The 15,498-nt window shown below is 46.3% G+C and overlaps 1 protein-coding gene across 1 annotated transcript in view; it reads left to right on the top strand.

Moving 5' to 3' along the window:
• RNASET2 (ribonuclease T2) overlaps positions 1-9,567 on the top strand; it is a 28,371-nt gene extending 18,804 nt beyond the window's left edge. Inside the window, exons 6-9 of the mRNA XM_033234241.1 lie at positions 637-750; positions 5,612-5,657; positions 8,354-8,428; positions 9,280-9,567. Of these exons, the coding sequence (XP_033090132.1) occupies positions 637-750; positions 5,612-5,657; positions 8,354-8,428; positions 9,280-9,483 (439 nt within the window). The 3' untranslated portion in view covers positions 9,484-9,567. The remainder of the gene's footprint in view (positions 1-636; positions 751-5,611; positions 5,658-8,353; positions 8,429-9,279) is intronic.
• The last annotated feature ends 5,931 nt before the right edge of the window (positions 9,568-15,498 follow it).

Genomic DNA, 15,498 nt, shown 5'->3' on the forward strand with positions numbered 1-15,498 from the left:
AAGCACCCACTCACTGCAGGAGACCACGCGTTGCTTTGTGAATCAGTGGGGGGTTAGGGCAGCATCGTGTTCTTTTTTCTCAGCTTTGATTTGTTGTTTAATTGAGCAAGCTGTAATTGTAGATGTGAACTGAAACTGATTATTTCATCGTGGGGGATTGAAATAATTGCCTATGTTGCATATAAAGAATTTTACCCTTCCTACTTTGTAAAAGAAATGACATGCCTACTGCACGGGAATAGTCTGTGCTAAGACAAAACATGCTTGAGCATTTTTATTAGGAATCAGTTTCATTACCTTTTTTTTTTTTTTTTTAAGACGGAATTTCTCTCTTGCCCAGGCTATAGTGCAATGGCATGATCTCGGCTCACTGCAACCTCTGCCTCCCCGGTTCAAGTGAATCTCCTCAGCCTCCTGAGTAGCTGGGATTTCAGGCACCTGCCACCCCACTCGGCTCATTTTTTTGTATTTTTAGTAGAGATGGGTTTCACCATGTTGGTCAGGCTGGTGTCAAACTCCTGATCTCAGGTGATCCACCCCCTTCAGCCTCCCAAAGTGTTGGATTTACAGGTCTGAGCCATTGCGCCCAGCCTGTTTCATTACTTTTAAGTGGAGATTTTTTTCTAATCCTCACAGGAAGCATGAGTGGGAAAAGCATGGGACCTGTGCCGCCCAGGTGGACACGCTCAACTCCCAGAAGAAGTACTTTGGCAGAAGCCTGGAACTCTACAGGGAGCTGGACCTCAACAGGTGGGTGTGCCCTTCCCCCTGCTGCACTTCCCAGTGGGGATCCCTGCTGTCTCCCAAGCCTGACGGCTGGATCCAGGGGAGTGAGTGTAGACCATGCTGCCCTCCAGCAGCTTCTGCATGTTCACTGTTTGGCCAGTGGGATCATTCCTGAGGAATGTTCTGTGCCTACCAAGCCTTTCCGGATCATTCTACATCACGATCACACAGAGTGGGTGCAGAGTATTGGGATACCTGTCTGGGCACCATCTCATCATCAGAGTCGGCCGTAGGGAAAATGAGAACTCCAACCAGCGCGTGCCTTTCTCAGCCATGATTCCTGATAAAGGATAGTGCATTAATAGGTCGTTTCCTTTTTCTTAGAAAGACGGAACCTCAGGAAGTCTGTGGGTCTTTGTCACAGAGCTCCTGGAACAAGCAGGCAGGAAAGAGATGTTGGCCAGGGTTATTTAAGCCCCAGAAATGACCCCAACCTGCCTGAATCGTCCCTGCCTGCCCTCACCTCAGTTCTTGAAAAGGAGAATATGTTGTCACCACTTGAACCAGTGAACTTGTAAAACAAAGTGCCTCCCGAGGGCCACGCCCAGCCCACTCACTGTCCAAATCTGGTTGCTAGAGAACAGGGTGTGCCCTTACCTCTCAGTCTGGACATTTCAGGGTGTCAGTGTCTTAGCTGCTCTCACTGACTTTCATCATAAGAGGTCATAATAAACCAGTGAAGTCATTGTAAAAAACATGACAGGCGATTGCACAGCCTCTGTGTTGGTGCTTTTGCAATTTACGCAGCTTGTTTTAGAGCAATTCTCCTTCAAATCAGAATAATACCAGGAGCCTTTGCTAATCAGCTGTATTTAAGGTTTCTGAATTAAATCTGCTTAAAAGATGAATAAACCTCCATTGCTTATCTAGACATGTGCTTTGCCTCCTCAATGCACAAAATCGTCTCACACAGATGGTCTCCTGTGTCATCTGATGAAATGCGGTCTAACAGCTGCGACTTGGGTGGGATAGAGCTCAGGCGCTGATAGAAGAGGGGCTTGGCATGGTTAGCGGGGACCAAGATTACAGCAAAGAATGCCCTGTGAATAAGCTTTTAAAAAAATCACCTCCCAGAGCTCACGGCTTTAGGTGGGCCTTTTCATCCTGGTTCTGACACTAACTAGTTGTACAATTTGTGTATCTGACCTCTAGATCTTCTTTCCATGCTGTAAAATAAATGGATAGGTTGCCAACAACCCTGAAGTCTCTTCTAGCTCTTAAAATCTGCACTACCAAGTACACACACTAAGAAACGTACACAGACCTATACACTTTGATTTGTATATAGTTTGTGTATATAATTTGCTCTATATAATTTAATGTTAGGTTTTTAATAGAGGAAGCATTGCTTTCTTGCAGTAAGAGCAATATTTTAGGAAACATTTTCTCACCCAAAAAATGTAGCTAATTAGCTGTTCAAAAGTCATTGTGGGCCGAGTGTGGTGGCTCATGCATATTATCCCAGCACTTTGGGAGGCTGAGGTGAGTAGATCACCTGAGGTCAGGAGTTCAAAACCAGCTTGGCCAACATGGTGAAATCCCATCTCTACTGAAAATACAAAAATTAGCTGGGTGTTGTGGTGCATGCCTATAATCCCAGCTACTCGGGAGGCTGAAGCAGGAGAATGGCTTGAACCCAGGAGGCATAGGTTGCAGTGAGCTGAGATCATGCTATTGCACTACAGCCTGTGCAAACAAGAGTAAAACTGTCTCAAAACAAAACAAAAAAAACGTCATTATGACGATTAACCAGGAGAGTGTCTTAGGTAGCTCCTGGAGCACAGGAGACTTACAATTAAAAAGAAAGTCTGTCATGGCTGAAAGATTGGAGGGGTAGGAGCCACTTTGGAGATAATAAGAAATATGCCTTCTGTTTCAAAATATGGGTCTTACGGTCCTGACCCTGCTACAGAGTGCTGGTGTTTTCCAGGCTGACTCCATAAACCCGTTCATTTAATCAAACGGAGAAAGGAGGATAAATGGATACTGCCGAAAATTTTAAAATCAATTTTCTAAATCATTCATCTCTGTATCCAACACATAGCTTATTAAGTGGCTCCTACTTACACTTGTTGAAACTCAGTAGCTTTCCTGCTATGGTTTGGATGTGGTTGGTTTATCCCCACCAAATCTCATGTTGAAATTTGATCACCGGTGTGGAGGTGGGAGGTGTCTGAGTTGTGGGGAAGGATCCCTCATGAATAGATGAATGCCCTCTTGCAGGGGTGAGCGAGTTCCCACTCAGTTCCCCAGAGAGCTGGTTGTTAACAGGAGCCTGGCACCGCCCCCACCACCTGGCTGCCTCTCTGGCCATGTGATCTCTGTACACACCAGCTCCTCTTTGCTTTCTGCCATGAGTGGAAGCTTTCTGAGGCCCTTGTCAGAAGCAGAATCTGGTTCCATGCTTCTTGGACAGCCTGCAGTCCCGTGAGCCAAATAAACCTCTTTTTTAAATAAATTACCAAGCCTCAGGTGTTCCTGTATAGCAACACTGGACAGACTAAGACATACACACACACACGCGCGAGACATATGCAAAACTCTTAAGTCCTGGAGTCCCTGTGGGGGTTCAGCAGGGCCCAGTGCTGCCCCGCTGTTGCGAATCCCTGTGGGAGTTCAGCAGGGCCCAGTGCTGCCCTGCTGTTGCGAGTCCCCGTGGGGGTTCAGCAGGGCCCAGTGCTGCTGTTGCTGTAGATGGGGATGGTGGGTCCTGTATTCATTCATTGATTCATTCAGTAAATGTTCACTGAGGGCCTGCAAGGGCAAAGCACTACTGAGAGTATGTTTGCTAGAACCTATAAAGAACAATTATAGGAAATTTATATTCTTAGTTTCTGCAAGGGAAATCTATAATTCTTAGTGCCTTAATTTTAATCTAAAAATAAAATTAAGAAGTCAAAATTTTAGACCCCTCATTTTTCCTCGTAAACTGGTATCACAAATTATCTTTTTCTCATAGGTTGGCTTTTCAAATTATCATAAACTGTAACAGGCCGGGCACGGTGGCTCACGCCTATAATCCCAACACTTTGGGAGGCCAAGGCGGGTGGATCAGGTCAGGAGTTCACGACCAGCCTGGCCAACATGGTGAAACCCCATCTCTACTAGAAATACAAAAATTAGCTGGGCATGGTGGTGCACGTAATCCTAGCTACTCAGGAGGCTGAGGCAGGAGAATCTCTTGAAACCAGGAGGCAGAGGTTGCAGTGAGCCAAGATCACACCACTGCAGTCCAGCCTGGGCCACAGAGCAAGACTCTGTGTCAAAAAAAATAAAATACAATACAAAACTGTAACATTTTTTTCTTCATAATATGAAGGCAGCAAACCTGAAAAACCACAAATCATCTTGAAGCAAAGTTCTCAGGGTTCCCATAGACTCAGATGAGCTGATGGCATGTCCTAGAGTACCCACAGATAAAGACCTGGGATGAGTGCCAAGCTCATCTCAACTCAGCAGAAAGCATGATGCTGGGCTAGGTGCTGCATTTCCCCACATCTTTCTCTCTTTGCCTTATTCCGTTGATCACCCAAGTCAGGAGCATGGTACCCAATAGACATGTAACACAAGCCACAGATGGCATTTAAAATGTTCTAGTAGCGTCATTAAAGGGAGCGAAAAGAAACAGGTTAATTTCAAAAATATTTTATTAAACTCAATATATCAAAAATAGGATCATTGAAACAGGATAAATATTAAAAAATTCATGAGCTAGTTTACATTTTTTTTTTTTTTTTTTTGCTGCAAAGTCTGAAACCTGTTATTCATACAACACCAACAGCTAGCGTATGCAAAGTCCTGTGGGTTCGGGCCATGTCTGGGGCTGAAAGGACCCTGGCCCAGCATCTCAGTCCTTGTTCCAGGAACTCTGTGGCCAAGACAGTCTGACAATCAGTTAGTGCCCACAGAGGCTGTCAGAGTCCTTGTGTCCACTCTGTGATCATGATCTAGAATTTTCTACAAAGGCTTGAATATAAGGAACTAGGATATTCTTCTGGAATGATTCAGAATTTTTACAATGTACCTTTATAATTTAATACGTGAATTCTGTATATGGTAGTTTGGTAGGATTCTGTGTAGCAGTGCTTTAGGAGACGATTGAAAGCTCTAGGGACTTAACATATGGTTGTGTATTGCTTAGTGATAGGGTATAAAATTGTCATTATGTGAATATCTTGGAGTGCACTTACTTAGCTGATACAGCCCATGACACACCTATGCTTTGTGGTATAGCCTGTTGCTGTGAGGCTACAAACCTGTACAGCGTGTGACTGTACCGAGTACTGTAGGCACCTGTATGTAACACAGTGGTAAGGATTTGTGTATCTAAACATATCTCAACACAGAAAAGGCACAGTAGAAATATGATCATATGGGACCACCCTCATACCTGCAGGCCTTCACTGACTGAATGTCGAAGTGTGGTGCATGACTGTGCTCAAAGATTTGACCAAATGCAGTTTACCAGGATAAGCCTGGAATCCAATTTCATTTGCTCTCTTTTAAAGCAGGTGTGGCAAATGGGTGGTGCTCTGTGTGCCAACTCCACTTGGTGGTGGCCCCTGTGCTCCCATGCTCAGAAAGAGTCAGGAATTGGAAAGGGTGTCTGGAGCAGTTAGTGTGTGTGCTGAGGAGTGGGAAGGCAGGGACTGGGAACCATGTATTTGCTGTCCATGTTGACACATTTGTTACATAAAGTCATAGAAAAAAAGCACTTTCCTTTAAGAGTGTCTTAATTTTTGCCATGAAATGTGATATCTGAAAAGAACAAGGAAGGAAAATGGACCTTCATTATACAGCTAACTTTTTTAAATTTAAATTTTAGTGTGCTCCTAAAATTGGGGATAAAACCATCCATCAATTACTACCAAGTAAGTCTTGCTTTTACTTCTTTTCTCCTGTGTATCTCCTGGGGACCTCCAGCGGGGCTATGTCAGCCTCTGAGTCAGTGGACTGTAAAGTGACCCGATGCAAACCCCCTTCCTACTTAACCGTCATCATTTAAACAGATGTTATGTGCATTTTATTTTCCTGTGCGTGTTGCGTATGAACTGAAGGCTTCTTAGACCAGTGATTTGGAAGCACAGATTCACGGCTCCTTTTGTGAGAAGCGTGTGCTCCAGGGTCTGGCAGAGCAGGTGGAATCTGCAGTTTGAAGAGTCACATTCACTTTTGTAACATAGTCTTATGTTTGTGGTTTGTTTTCATGATAAAATTGTGATTTGTTTTATGATTAAAAAAAAAAAACTATAGACATTTAAGCATGACAAGATGTTATTAGCTGGTAAGCATATACAAAAAGTTGTTTTTGGCCAGGTGTGGTGTAAATCCCAGGACCTTGGGAGGCTGAGGCTGGAGGATTGCCTGCGGCTAGAAGTTCGAGACCAGCCTGGGCAACAGAATGAGCCCTCTACAAAGAAGTAAAAGCAACTGAGCATGCTAGTATGTGTCTGTGGTCGCAGCTATCAGGAGGCTGAGGTCAGAGGATTGCTTGAGCCCAGGAATTTGAGGCTGCAGTGAGCCACGGTCGCCCCACTGCTCTCCAGTCTGGGTGACAGCCAGATCACGTCTCTTAAAAGGAAAGAAAAAGTAGTTGTTTTCAACTCTTGGTTGCCTGTTTTTGTAAACAAAATGGTAATCCTTTATTACCTGGGGATGCCTGTGCTCCCATGATGTAGCTGCCGTAGAGACGGATGTGTCACCCACAAAGCCTGGGATATTTACGATGTGGACCTTTACGGAAAATGTTTGCAGACTCTTGCCTTAGCGAAATGTATCAAATTCTTTGAGATAGTTCTTGTATTTATCACATGTTGTAGATTGAGAAAAAGGTTGAAAGTCACTGATTTTAGCAGTTCTGGGGTGATGGCTGTATGTTGAACAATTATTTTGGTGCCTTGACAGTTTGAGAAATAAATTGGCAACAATGTCTTTGCCCTCAGTGGTGTCTGCTTACCTGTGCAGCCATTTTTCCAGGGTGTGGGGAGCAGTGGACTTGAGGAAGGAGTCTGCCAGCCCTTTCCAGACTCCCCCACAACCCCAACCCTGGGAAGAGCTGTAAGATGATTGCTTGCAGGGCCCTCACAGTCCTCACCTGGACTCATGTGCGAATAGATGAGGGGAATGTGCCTGCCATGTTTGCCCAGAACTTGGTGTCCAGGGAACTGATTCCAGTGGTGGTAAAAGCCACAGCGACCACACTTTTGCTGAGCTGCTTCCAGGTGCTAATGGCATTTGGTTGGGCATCAGAAGCAGCACGTTGGATACTCAGAGTTCTGTCCTTTGAAAAGAGTTTGATTTATCGTCAGGAGAGACTTTCTGCTTTTGCATCCGGCATCCAGCCACTTGTCCACTCATCTGTTGTATGGGAATCAGGGCTGTGGGGACCCAGGAGATGTGCTGAGCCAGGCATTTCCTGGGAAATATGTTGCTGAGATGAAGGCCTGCCCGGGCCCTGGGGGGCGGCTCCGCGGAGCAGAACCGGGGGCTGGAAGATATGAGACCAGTTGCCACTTGAGGGGGATCGGGGGAGAGCAGGAAGTTTGGGAAGAGGCCGGGTGGGAGCCACAGACATGAGGGCCTCATCCTTCAGCAGCACTGAGCTCTGAGTAGGCTGGGGTGTTTGCTTGTTGCTGTGGTTGCCTGGTGCTGGGGAGGGACTAGGGACAGAGACCCTCCAAGTAGGCCACATGGTGGGGGAATCTTGGCCTATGGCCATGCAGCTGGAGAAGAAGGGATAGTGTGAAGGAGGCCAAGGAGTTGGGGCAGGAATGGCAGCCAGTAACCAGGCGGTCAGTGGAGCAGGTGCTCAGGAGGTCACAGGAGAGCTTCCTGGAAGGAGTGGACAGTGTCTGGGCAGACAGGCAGGCAAGGGGCAAAAGGCATCTACTGGAGCTGGTGACCCCAGCTCGGTGCCCCCCAAAGCCAGAGCACGAGGCTTAGAGGATGCACGTGTCCTCCTAGGAGGTTTGACTCAGAAGGCACGAGGCAGAAGCAGTTAGGGAGGATTCCCTCAGTAGAGCAGGGAGGAGGCCCCTCGTCCGAGAGGAGGTTGGAGCACATGGGGGTCTAGGTTTGCAGTTTGGGACCAGTACCTGAGGGCTCCCAGGGCCTGCCTTCTGTGAAGGAGAATGTGTCCGCCGTGGGAAGGGGGTCGGGAGAGAGGGAGACTTCTGAGTGGGCAGTGCTGAGAAAGCTTTGTGGGCCGTGAAAGGTGGAGTAGGAGTCGGTGGATGAGGGTGGCTGTGGCAGGTGGGATTTCAGGTGAGACAGCTTGGGAGGGAGTGTGGGGCCTGGAAAGACACTGGGAGGAGGAGAGCTCCGCTCTCCAGAGAAACAGGAGTCGAGAGAAAACAGCTGCAGTGAGCAGCTTGTGGTCAGGGGATGAAAACAGCATCCTCTGCTTTGCTGGTGGGGATGGGGGCTTCCTTCTCACACCTGTGCTGGGTTCTGTCCCTGCCAGCCAGGGGAGAGCAGGACCCTGCCACTGTTGCGCTTGGGATAGCCCAGAACTGTCAGATCTTTTCTGTTGAAGTTTAATTTCTAATACACTTGTATTTAATATCAGGTTGCAGATTTTAAAGATGCCCTCGCCAGAGTATATGGAGTGATACCCAAAATCCAGTGCCTTCCACCAAGCCAGGTTAGACAGTTATGTTTTGTCTTCCTTTTTTTCTTAAGAAGACAGGTTCTAGTTTCCTGATGGCTTTGTCTTCACCATACAGTTCCCATGGGCAGACTTGTATTTGTGCATTTGTGTCTGTATATGTGGGCATGTGCTGTGTGTGTGCGTGTGTACATGCATGTGTACATGTGTTGTGTGCACCTGTGTGTGTGTGTACATGCATGTGGTCATGTGCTGTGTGTGTGCATGGTCCTGTGCATCTGTGTGCATGTGCTATGTGTGTATGTGTGCACATATGGGCATGTTCTGCATGTGTGCACAGGCCTGCACATCTGTGTATGTGGGTGTGCATGTATGTCTGTGGGAGCATGTGCTGTGTGTGAGCAGGCATGGTTCCTTGGCAGCATGCAAGGACAGAGTTGTCTTCTTGCTTATCTTTACCAAGAATATACCTGTTCTTTTAGCAATAGGGTACTGTTGCCCCTTTGGCCTACAAAAGCCATTTTTTTCTCCTAATATCTTAATAGGTATGTTGAGTGCTGTTGTATCTGTATCTTTGTTAATTTTCTCTAAGATAAAAGCAGAGGCTTTTCACCAGGGCTGCCAGGCTGACCTCTGGTGGTGACAAGGAGATCCAAGCCCCAAGCCCAGCTCCACTGCCCACAGGCGAGTCGCCTAGAGCCACCCGTTCCAATTTAGTGCATGTCAGCAGCCTTCTGCTAATTGAAGGAGTCTGTTCTTGGAAACTCGAACCTGTGATGTGGAGCCTCTGCTTTTGTTATCTTCAAGTTCTGAAAGTTCATGATCCTAAGACTTTGATGATAATCCAAGATCTGAATTCTAAAGTGTCTTTCATCGTTTATTTTTAGGACGAAGAAGTACAGACAGTTGGTCAGATAGAACTGTGCCTCACTAAGCAAGACCAGCAGCTGCAAAACTGCACCGAGCTGGGGCAGCAGCCGTCCCCCCAGCAGGAAGTCTGGCTGGCAGATGGGGACGCCGAGAGCCGGGGTCTGAGGGTCTGTGAAGATGGCCCAGTCTTCTATCCCCCACCTAAAAAGATCAAGCATTGATGCCCACGTTTTGGAAATATTCTGTTTTAAAAAGCAAGAGAAATTCACCAACTGCAGCTTTCTAAAAAACAACTCCAAAGTGAAGTTTCGTGTTTGCTTTTCCACAGCAAGCCTTTCTGTTTGCTTTGCTGTTTCCCTTCCATGCCTGTGAAGTGGATGTTGTGGTCCGTGTGGAGTGAGCGTATGCAGTGTACATGGGGAGAGAGGAACTCTCCCACGCCTGAGTGGCTGTTTTGTCCTTTGGATGAAGTTCACCGGTTGGTTTTTCTTCTCTATTAAGCTCTTCAGTGCCCTGGTAAATCAGGCAGGCATACTTGGAATTTGGACAGATGGCGCCGATTCAGGGGACTCTCTAGCTTGAGTTTACCCCTCAGAGCCTGTTGCCTTCTTGGCACAGGGACCCTGTCCAGACGAAGAGCTCTGCGCATGGCAGGAGCCCATGCTGATGCCTGGTGGGCCTGGGCGGTGTCTCTAGCTCAGAGTGGGTCTGTTCCATGTGGCCAGAGCCCCAGGACATCGTTCCTTAGCCAGCTGCTCCCTTGTTGGAAGCCTGGTGTGGTCACGGGTGTGTCCTGGAACGGTGACTTTGCCACTCCTGCCCTAGGAGATTTGCGTGTATTCACAGAGAAGCCAGCCGCTGTCTCCATCAGAGCAGTCTCTTCAGGATTACTGGAAGGGCAGTTTCTGTCAGGCCTCACTTCCTTCTTATCAGAGGGTCCCTGCACTGATACGTATTTAGAAATGTACATGGAGCCTCCAGCGAAATGTGCCTCCGTTGTGTGTTCCAGAACTGGAGGTCCCCTTTCCTTCTAGATATGTGATGACATGGCTCTCACGTCAGGCAGACTGCTGCACCCACGGTCTCGGCCTGCCGTGCAGGGATTTCACTCGTGGAGTGAGGTGTCTGGGGGCTGTGCAGTGGGGAGCTTTCCATGTGTTGTTAAGACAACCTGTTGGCATTGTCTTCTCCCACTTCTCCTGGCCTCTTCTCTCTTTAAATCCTTTTCTCTCTTTGTCTTAATCACGTTAACATCCTATTTATGTTTTATTCAATACACATTTACAATAGAACTTACACTGTGCCAGGCATTGTGTTCAACACGTGAAATATTTAATCCCCAGAATAACCATATTGTCAACATAATTTACCAAAAAAGCCAGTTGTATCAATGCTTGTGAATATTTGGCTTTACTCGCCCATTAAAAGAAGAGATTTTCAAATTGGTTCAAACCAAAACCTCACTTCATGGTGTCTACAAGACAATCTGAAATGCAGAATGTTCAGAGAGAGACAAAGGTTTACCAGGCAGATGGGATAGTGAGAAAGCAGGTGTTGGCAGTCCTGATCCCAGACTAAGTGACCTCTGTGTCCCCCGCAGGCATTAAAGGAGACGCAGGACGGCCCCCTGCCCCTCCGGAAATGAGCTCTGCGGTAAGAGCTGGTTCCCTGAGACCGGCGGCACCCAGCCAGGCCTGACAGCTGCTTCAGACAGACAGAGCGAGATGATGAGGGATTTCATGGAAGCAGTCCCTTCATTTTGCCTCCTCTGTAATAGAGGGAGGAGCTCAGCCCTCTTCTGCATGCTGTGGGGAAGGCTAGTGGAGCCCAAGGGTTCAGGGTCCCCATGTTGTCATTGTCCCTCGGCCCCGCTCTGAGCTCATTTCTGTCTCCAGTGTTTTTCTGTGGCGTGGCGGGGCGGGATTTGTTTCTGTCGGGAACTGGTGATTTGTGTTTGGATGCCTGTGAAAGGGACAAGGTCTGATTTGTTTGGCACCTGGAAGGGCATTATTCCTGCATTTGCTCTGTGTCCTTGGGCAATGGGTGTACTTCAGGGTGTGGACCCTTAAGCCTCAGAGTCCTTTAAATGATGTCAGTTCTTTTTTTTTTTTTTTTTTTTTTTTTTTTTTTTGAGATGGAGTCTTGCTCTGCCACCCAGGCTGGAGTGCAGTGGCCCGATCTCAGCTCACTGCAAGCTCCGCCTCCCGGGTTTACACCATTCTCCTGCCTCAGCCTCCCGAATAGCTGGGACTACAGGCGCCCGCCTCGTCGCCCGGCTAGTTTTTTGTATTTTTAAGTAGAGACAGGGTTTCACCGTATTAGCCAGGATGGTCTCGATCTCCTGACCTCGTGATCCGCCCGTCTCGGCCTCCCAAAGTGCTGGGATTACAGGCTTGAGCCACCGCGCCCGGCCAATGTCAGTTCTTTTTTTGAGTCATTTTGCAAACACGGCTCAAGGCTCGGGTTTTATCTTCATTATTCCCAGATGAGCTGGTGGATTTGAACAGACTTCCTATTCAAATTCCATTTATTTTATAGCCTTGGGGGGTCAAGGAAAGCAGCTCCTCAGAGGCTGTCTGCAATCGGCTGCCTTTGCAGTTTTTAAACAAGTCATTCTTTTTTTTAAGTAGTGTGTATTTATTATATTAGTCTGAGCCTGGGACGCCAACAGGGTTGCATCCTGGTGGAAGGCATGGGCTGTGGAGTAAAACATCGTATGCCGAGTGCTGATTTCCTGCCATTGTCACATCAGCTAAATGGAAGAAAGCACTGATGAGGGGCTGGAGGGTTCAAAACACCAGCACAAGCAAATGCTTGGATCTCTTCATATTCCTTTTTCGGCCTAGAGCTTAGTAGCAGGTAGAACATAAGCATTTGATAACCTGCATCAGATCACTTAAGTATAAGGCACTCATGAGCCGCAGGAGACGGGAGAAGGGGAAGACTCAGTGTTTAAGGTTCAGTGATGGAGATCAGATCCAAGCACATGTTTTTACATCATTAAACAAGTAGGTCATGTGCATTTTCCAGATTCAACTTGGGAAGATGCAACTCTGACCACATGGTTCTCGCTGTTAACACCGGGCAGAGATGACTGAGAAAGGCCTCCCATGTGAGCAGGGTCTGAGGCTCGTATGTGTGGAAGGAGGAGCAGGCAGGGCTCTAGGATCAGAGCTGGGAGTACGAGTGTCTCCCAGAGGGGCAGAGGAGCAGGCACATCTCAGGACGGAGAGCAGCCAGTAGGGGCAGCCGGCCTGGGTCTCAGCCAGAGGAAGCTTATGCCTGGAGCAGCACCATGTAAAAGAGGAGCCGTGAACTAGGCCGCAGGGATGAGTGGAACTTACAGTGGAAAAAGACAGCACAGATAAAAGTCAGAGAAGAAAACCAGGTTCCCATGAAACTCCTCCAGACCAGCCCCTTCTCAGCAGGGCTGTTGCTGTACCCGAGAGCATTTCTCTTGCCCTGTGAGGGGATAATGCTTCGTCACCTAGAAAGCAATGCCTCTCTCCAAGCTAGTAGTGGAAGGTCATTATGTGCTTGAATTACTAACACCAGCAATTGTATCATATTTAGAACTAGGTATCTTTTCTTTCTTTTTTCCTTTTTTTTTTTTTTGAGATGGAGTCTCGCTCTGTCACCCAGGCTGGAGTGCAGTGGCGCGATCTTAGCTCACTGCAACCTCTGCCTCCTGGGTTCAAGCAATTCTCCTGCCTCAGCTTCCCGAGTAGCTGGGACTACAGGCGCCGCCACCATGCTCGGCTATTTTTTGTATTTTTAGTAGAGTTGGGGTTTCACTGTGTTGACCAGGCTGGTCTGGAACTCCTGACCTCAAGTCATCTACCTGCCTCAGCCTCCCAGAGTGCTAGGATTACAGGTGTGAGCCACTGCGCCTGGCCTGGGTGTCTTATCTTTCCACCGAAACTTTCGCCTCCATCTCAGTGAAAAACATCACCATCCACTTATTCCAGATAGAAACCTCAAAGTGAACTGGCAACTTAAAAAAAATTTTTTTTGCCTAAATTGCCTAAATTGTGAAAGTATTCTGAATTATATTCAGTTTCTCATTCTCATTTTTGACTTAGTTCAGAGCCTCAGTTTCCCATCAGAGCCTCAGTTTCCCATCTGGGCCACATATTGACTGCCACCCCACCTGTCATTCTGGACGCTAGCACCGTGTTTGTGTCACTCTCCATAATCAGCCATGGCTCTCTGCTCCCAGATCACACCTCCAGCCCCAGTATGGTGGCTCAGGGACCTTCCCTCGACCCCACTTTGTTTGCCCAGATAGGTAAATATAATAAGAGCTGTGGATCAGAATTTTGAGTAAAACAGTTTGGTTTTTAAAAAGAACGAAAACACCTCTTTTAATCCTTTTTTCAGTTTCAAATGACATTAGGGTTAAATTTTCAATGTTTACATTTTAGCTAAATTATATAAGAAGATCTCCAAGTGGCCTTGGATTTTAGTAACAATTTACCTTTTTGCTGGTCTGTTTTGCTTGAGTAGTCATTGTGGGTGGGGAAGTATTACAGTAGATTATGTTTTGGCTTCACCCCTATGTGGCAGACAAAGCAATTTTTACACCAGATAGAAATGTCTTATTCCTCTGAGCTCAGGAGTTCAACTTGTTTTATTTGAAAGCCTAATCTTTATATCTTTGTAAACATTTATCTAGTTCTTTTAGTTTTATATGAGCCAGTCCTTCAATTAATTATTAATTATCCTAAGCAATTGTTAGGCAAGCCCAAATTTACATTAAGAGTTGACCCTTAGGTCTAGTTTCTTGGTTACCATTGAGCTCTTGTTATTTGTAAAGCTATTAATTTGAATGACTTTTAGGACCTTTTATAAAAATATTGGCTGGAATGCAATAAGCAGTGAATTTTATCTGAACACCAGTAGAAAAGTCAGCAGATTCAAAGTAGGCAGAAAAAAATTGAAAGGGAAAGTTAGAGAACTTAGAAGCCACTACATGTTAACTCTATAGTTTCAGGGGTGTTTTTAGAGAGTTTCAATAAAGACCATTTCAGTCTCTGAATTTTCCTTGATGTAATTGGGCAATCGGTTAAAAAATATGCATAAGAATGAACCATAATATCTCAGAAAACTTAGCATGCCTTTATGTTTGAGAATCCCATTCCATTTCTTATTAATCTCTGAAGAAAACAAGATCCTATAAATCTTGTCAGAAGTTTGGACTGATGTTTTAGACAGTGGCAACCACCCTGATGGCTTTTAGCCATTTAGAATGTTTATTTTTTGCTCTCAGACTATACTCAAGAGTGTTCATTTTAACCCAGGGATGATGATCAAACAAATTATTCAACTAGGTGCATAGAACAAAAGTAAGTTCACCAGAAAATACATGCCTCATAGATAGAATATAAATTCTGTGGAAACCAGGGTACTCAAATCAGAAAGATTCTTGTTTTTATACCAGAAATGACTTGCCAGAAAAGACAAAAAGTCTTTTATCATCTCCAGGAAGGATGTAAGATCCTTTATTAAGACAGCCTTGTAACCAAACAAAATCCTGAATAATTTAAAAAATTCTCTACCCAAAAGAGGGAGGCTTGTCCTGAGAGAAAGTGCACCAAGGCAGAGAAAGTGACCCCTGGAAGCAGAGCATTCAACAGGCTCAAGTGAGTAGTCCACACCAGGTCCAATAATCACTGGTGCTTTCTGATGGTCTTTTTCAAGGTCCCACTTCTGACACCATTTATGTCATCCTAAATAACACATAGACATGGGCGCTCTAAAGAAAAATGATGGCCAGGCGCAGTGGCTCACACCTGTAATCTCTGCACTTTGGCAGGCCGAGGCAGGTGGATCACAAGGTCAGGAGATCGAGACCAACCTGGCTAACACAGTGAAACCCCGTCTCTACTAAAAATACAAAAAATTAGCCGGGCGTGGTGGTGGGCGCCTGTAGTCCCAGCTACTTGGGAGGCTGAGGCAGGAGAATGGCGTGAGCCTGGGAGGCGGAGCTTGCAGTGAGTTGAGATCACACCACTAAACTCCAGCCTGGGGGACTGAGCGAGACTCAGTCTCAAAAAAAAAAGAAAAAAAAAATAATTATTTGAAGATGGACATTGCAATGGGAATACATGTGCCATAGTAAACTATGGGCATATTTGGGGAACTAAAAGAAGACAACGGCTTTTAAAGGAAAAATGCAGGAGAATGACATAATTCTTTTGTGATAATTATCCTTGGCTACAAGGATCAACAATAAA

The sequence above is a fragment of the Trachypithecus francoisi genome, unplaced genomic scaffold, assembly GCF_009764315.1.
Source record: "Trachypithecus francoisi isolate TF-2019V2 unplaced genomic scaffold, Tfra_2.0 Lachesis_group15, whole genome shotgun sequence".
In the NCBI taxonomy this organism is placed as follows: Eukaryota; Metazoa; Chordata; class Mammalia; order Primates; family Cercopithecidae; genus Trachypithecus; species Trachypithecus francoisi.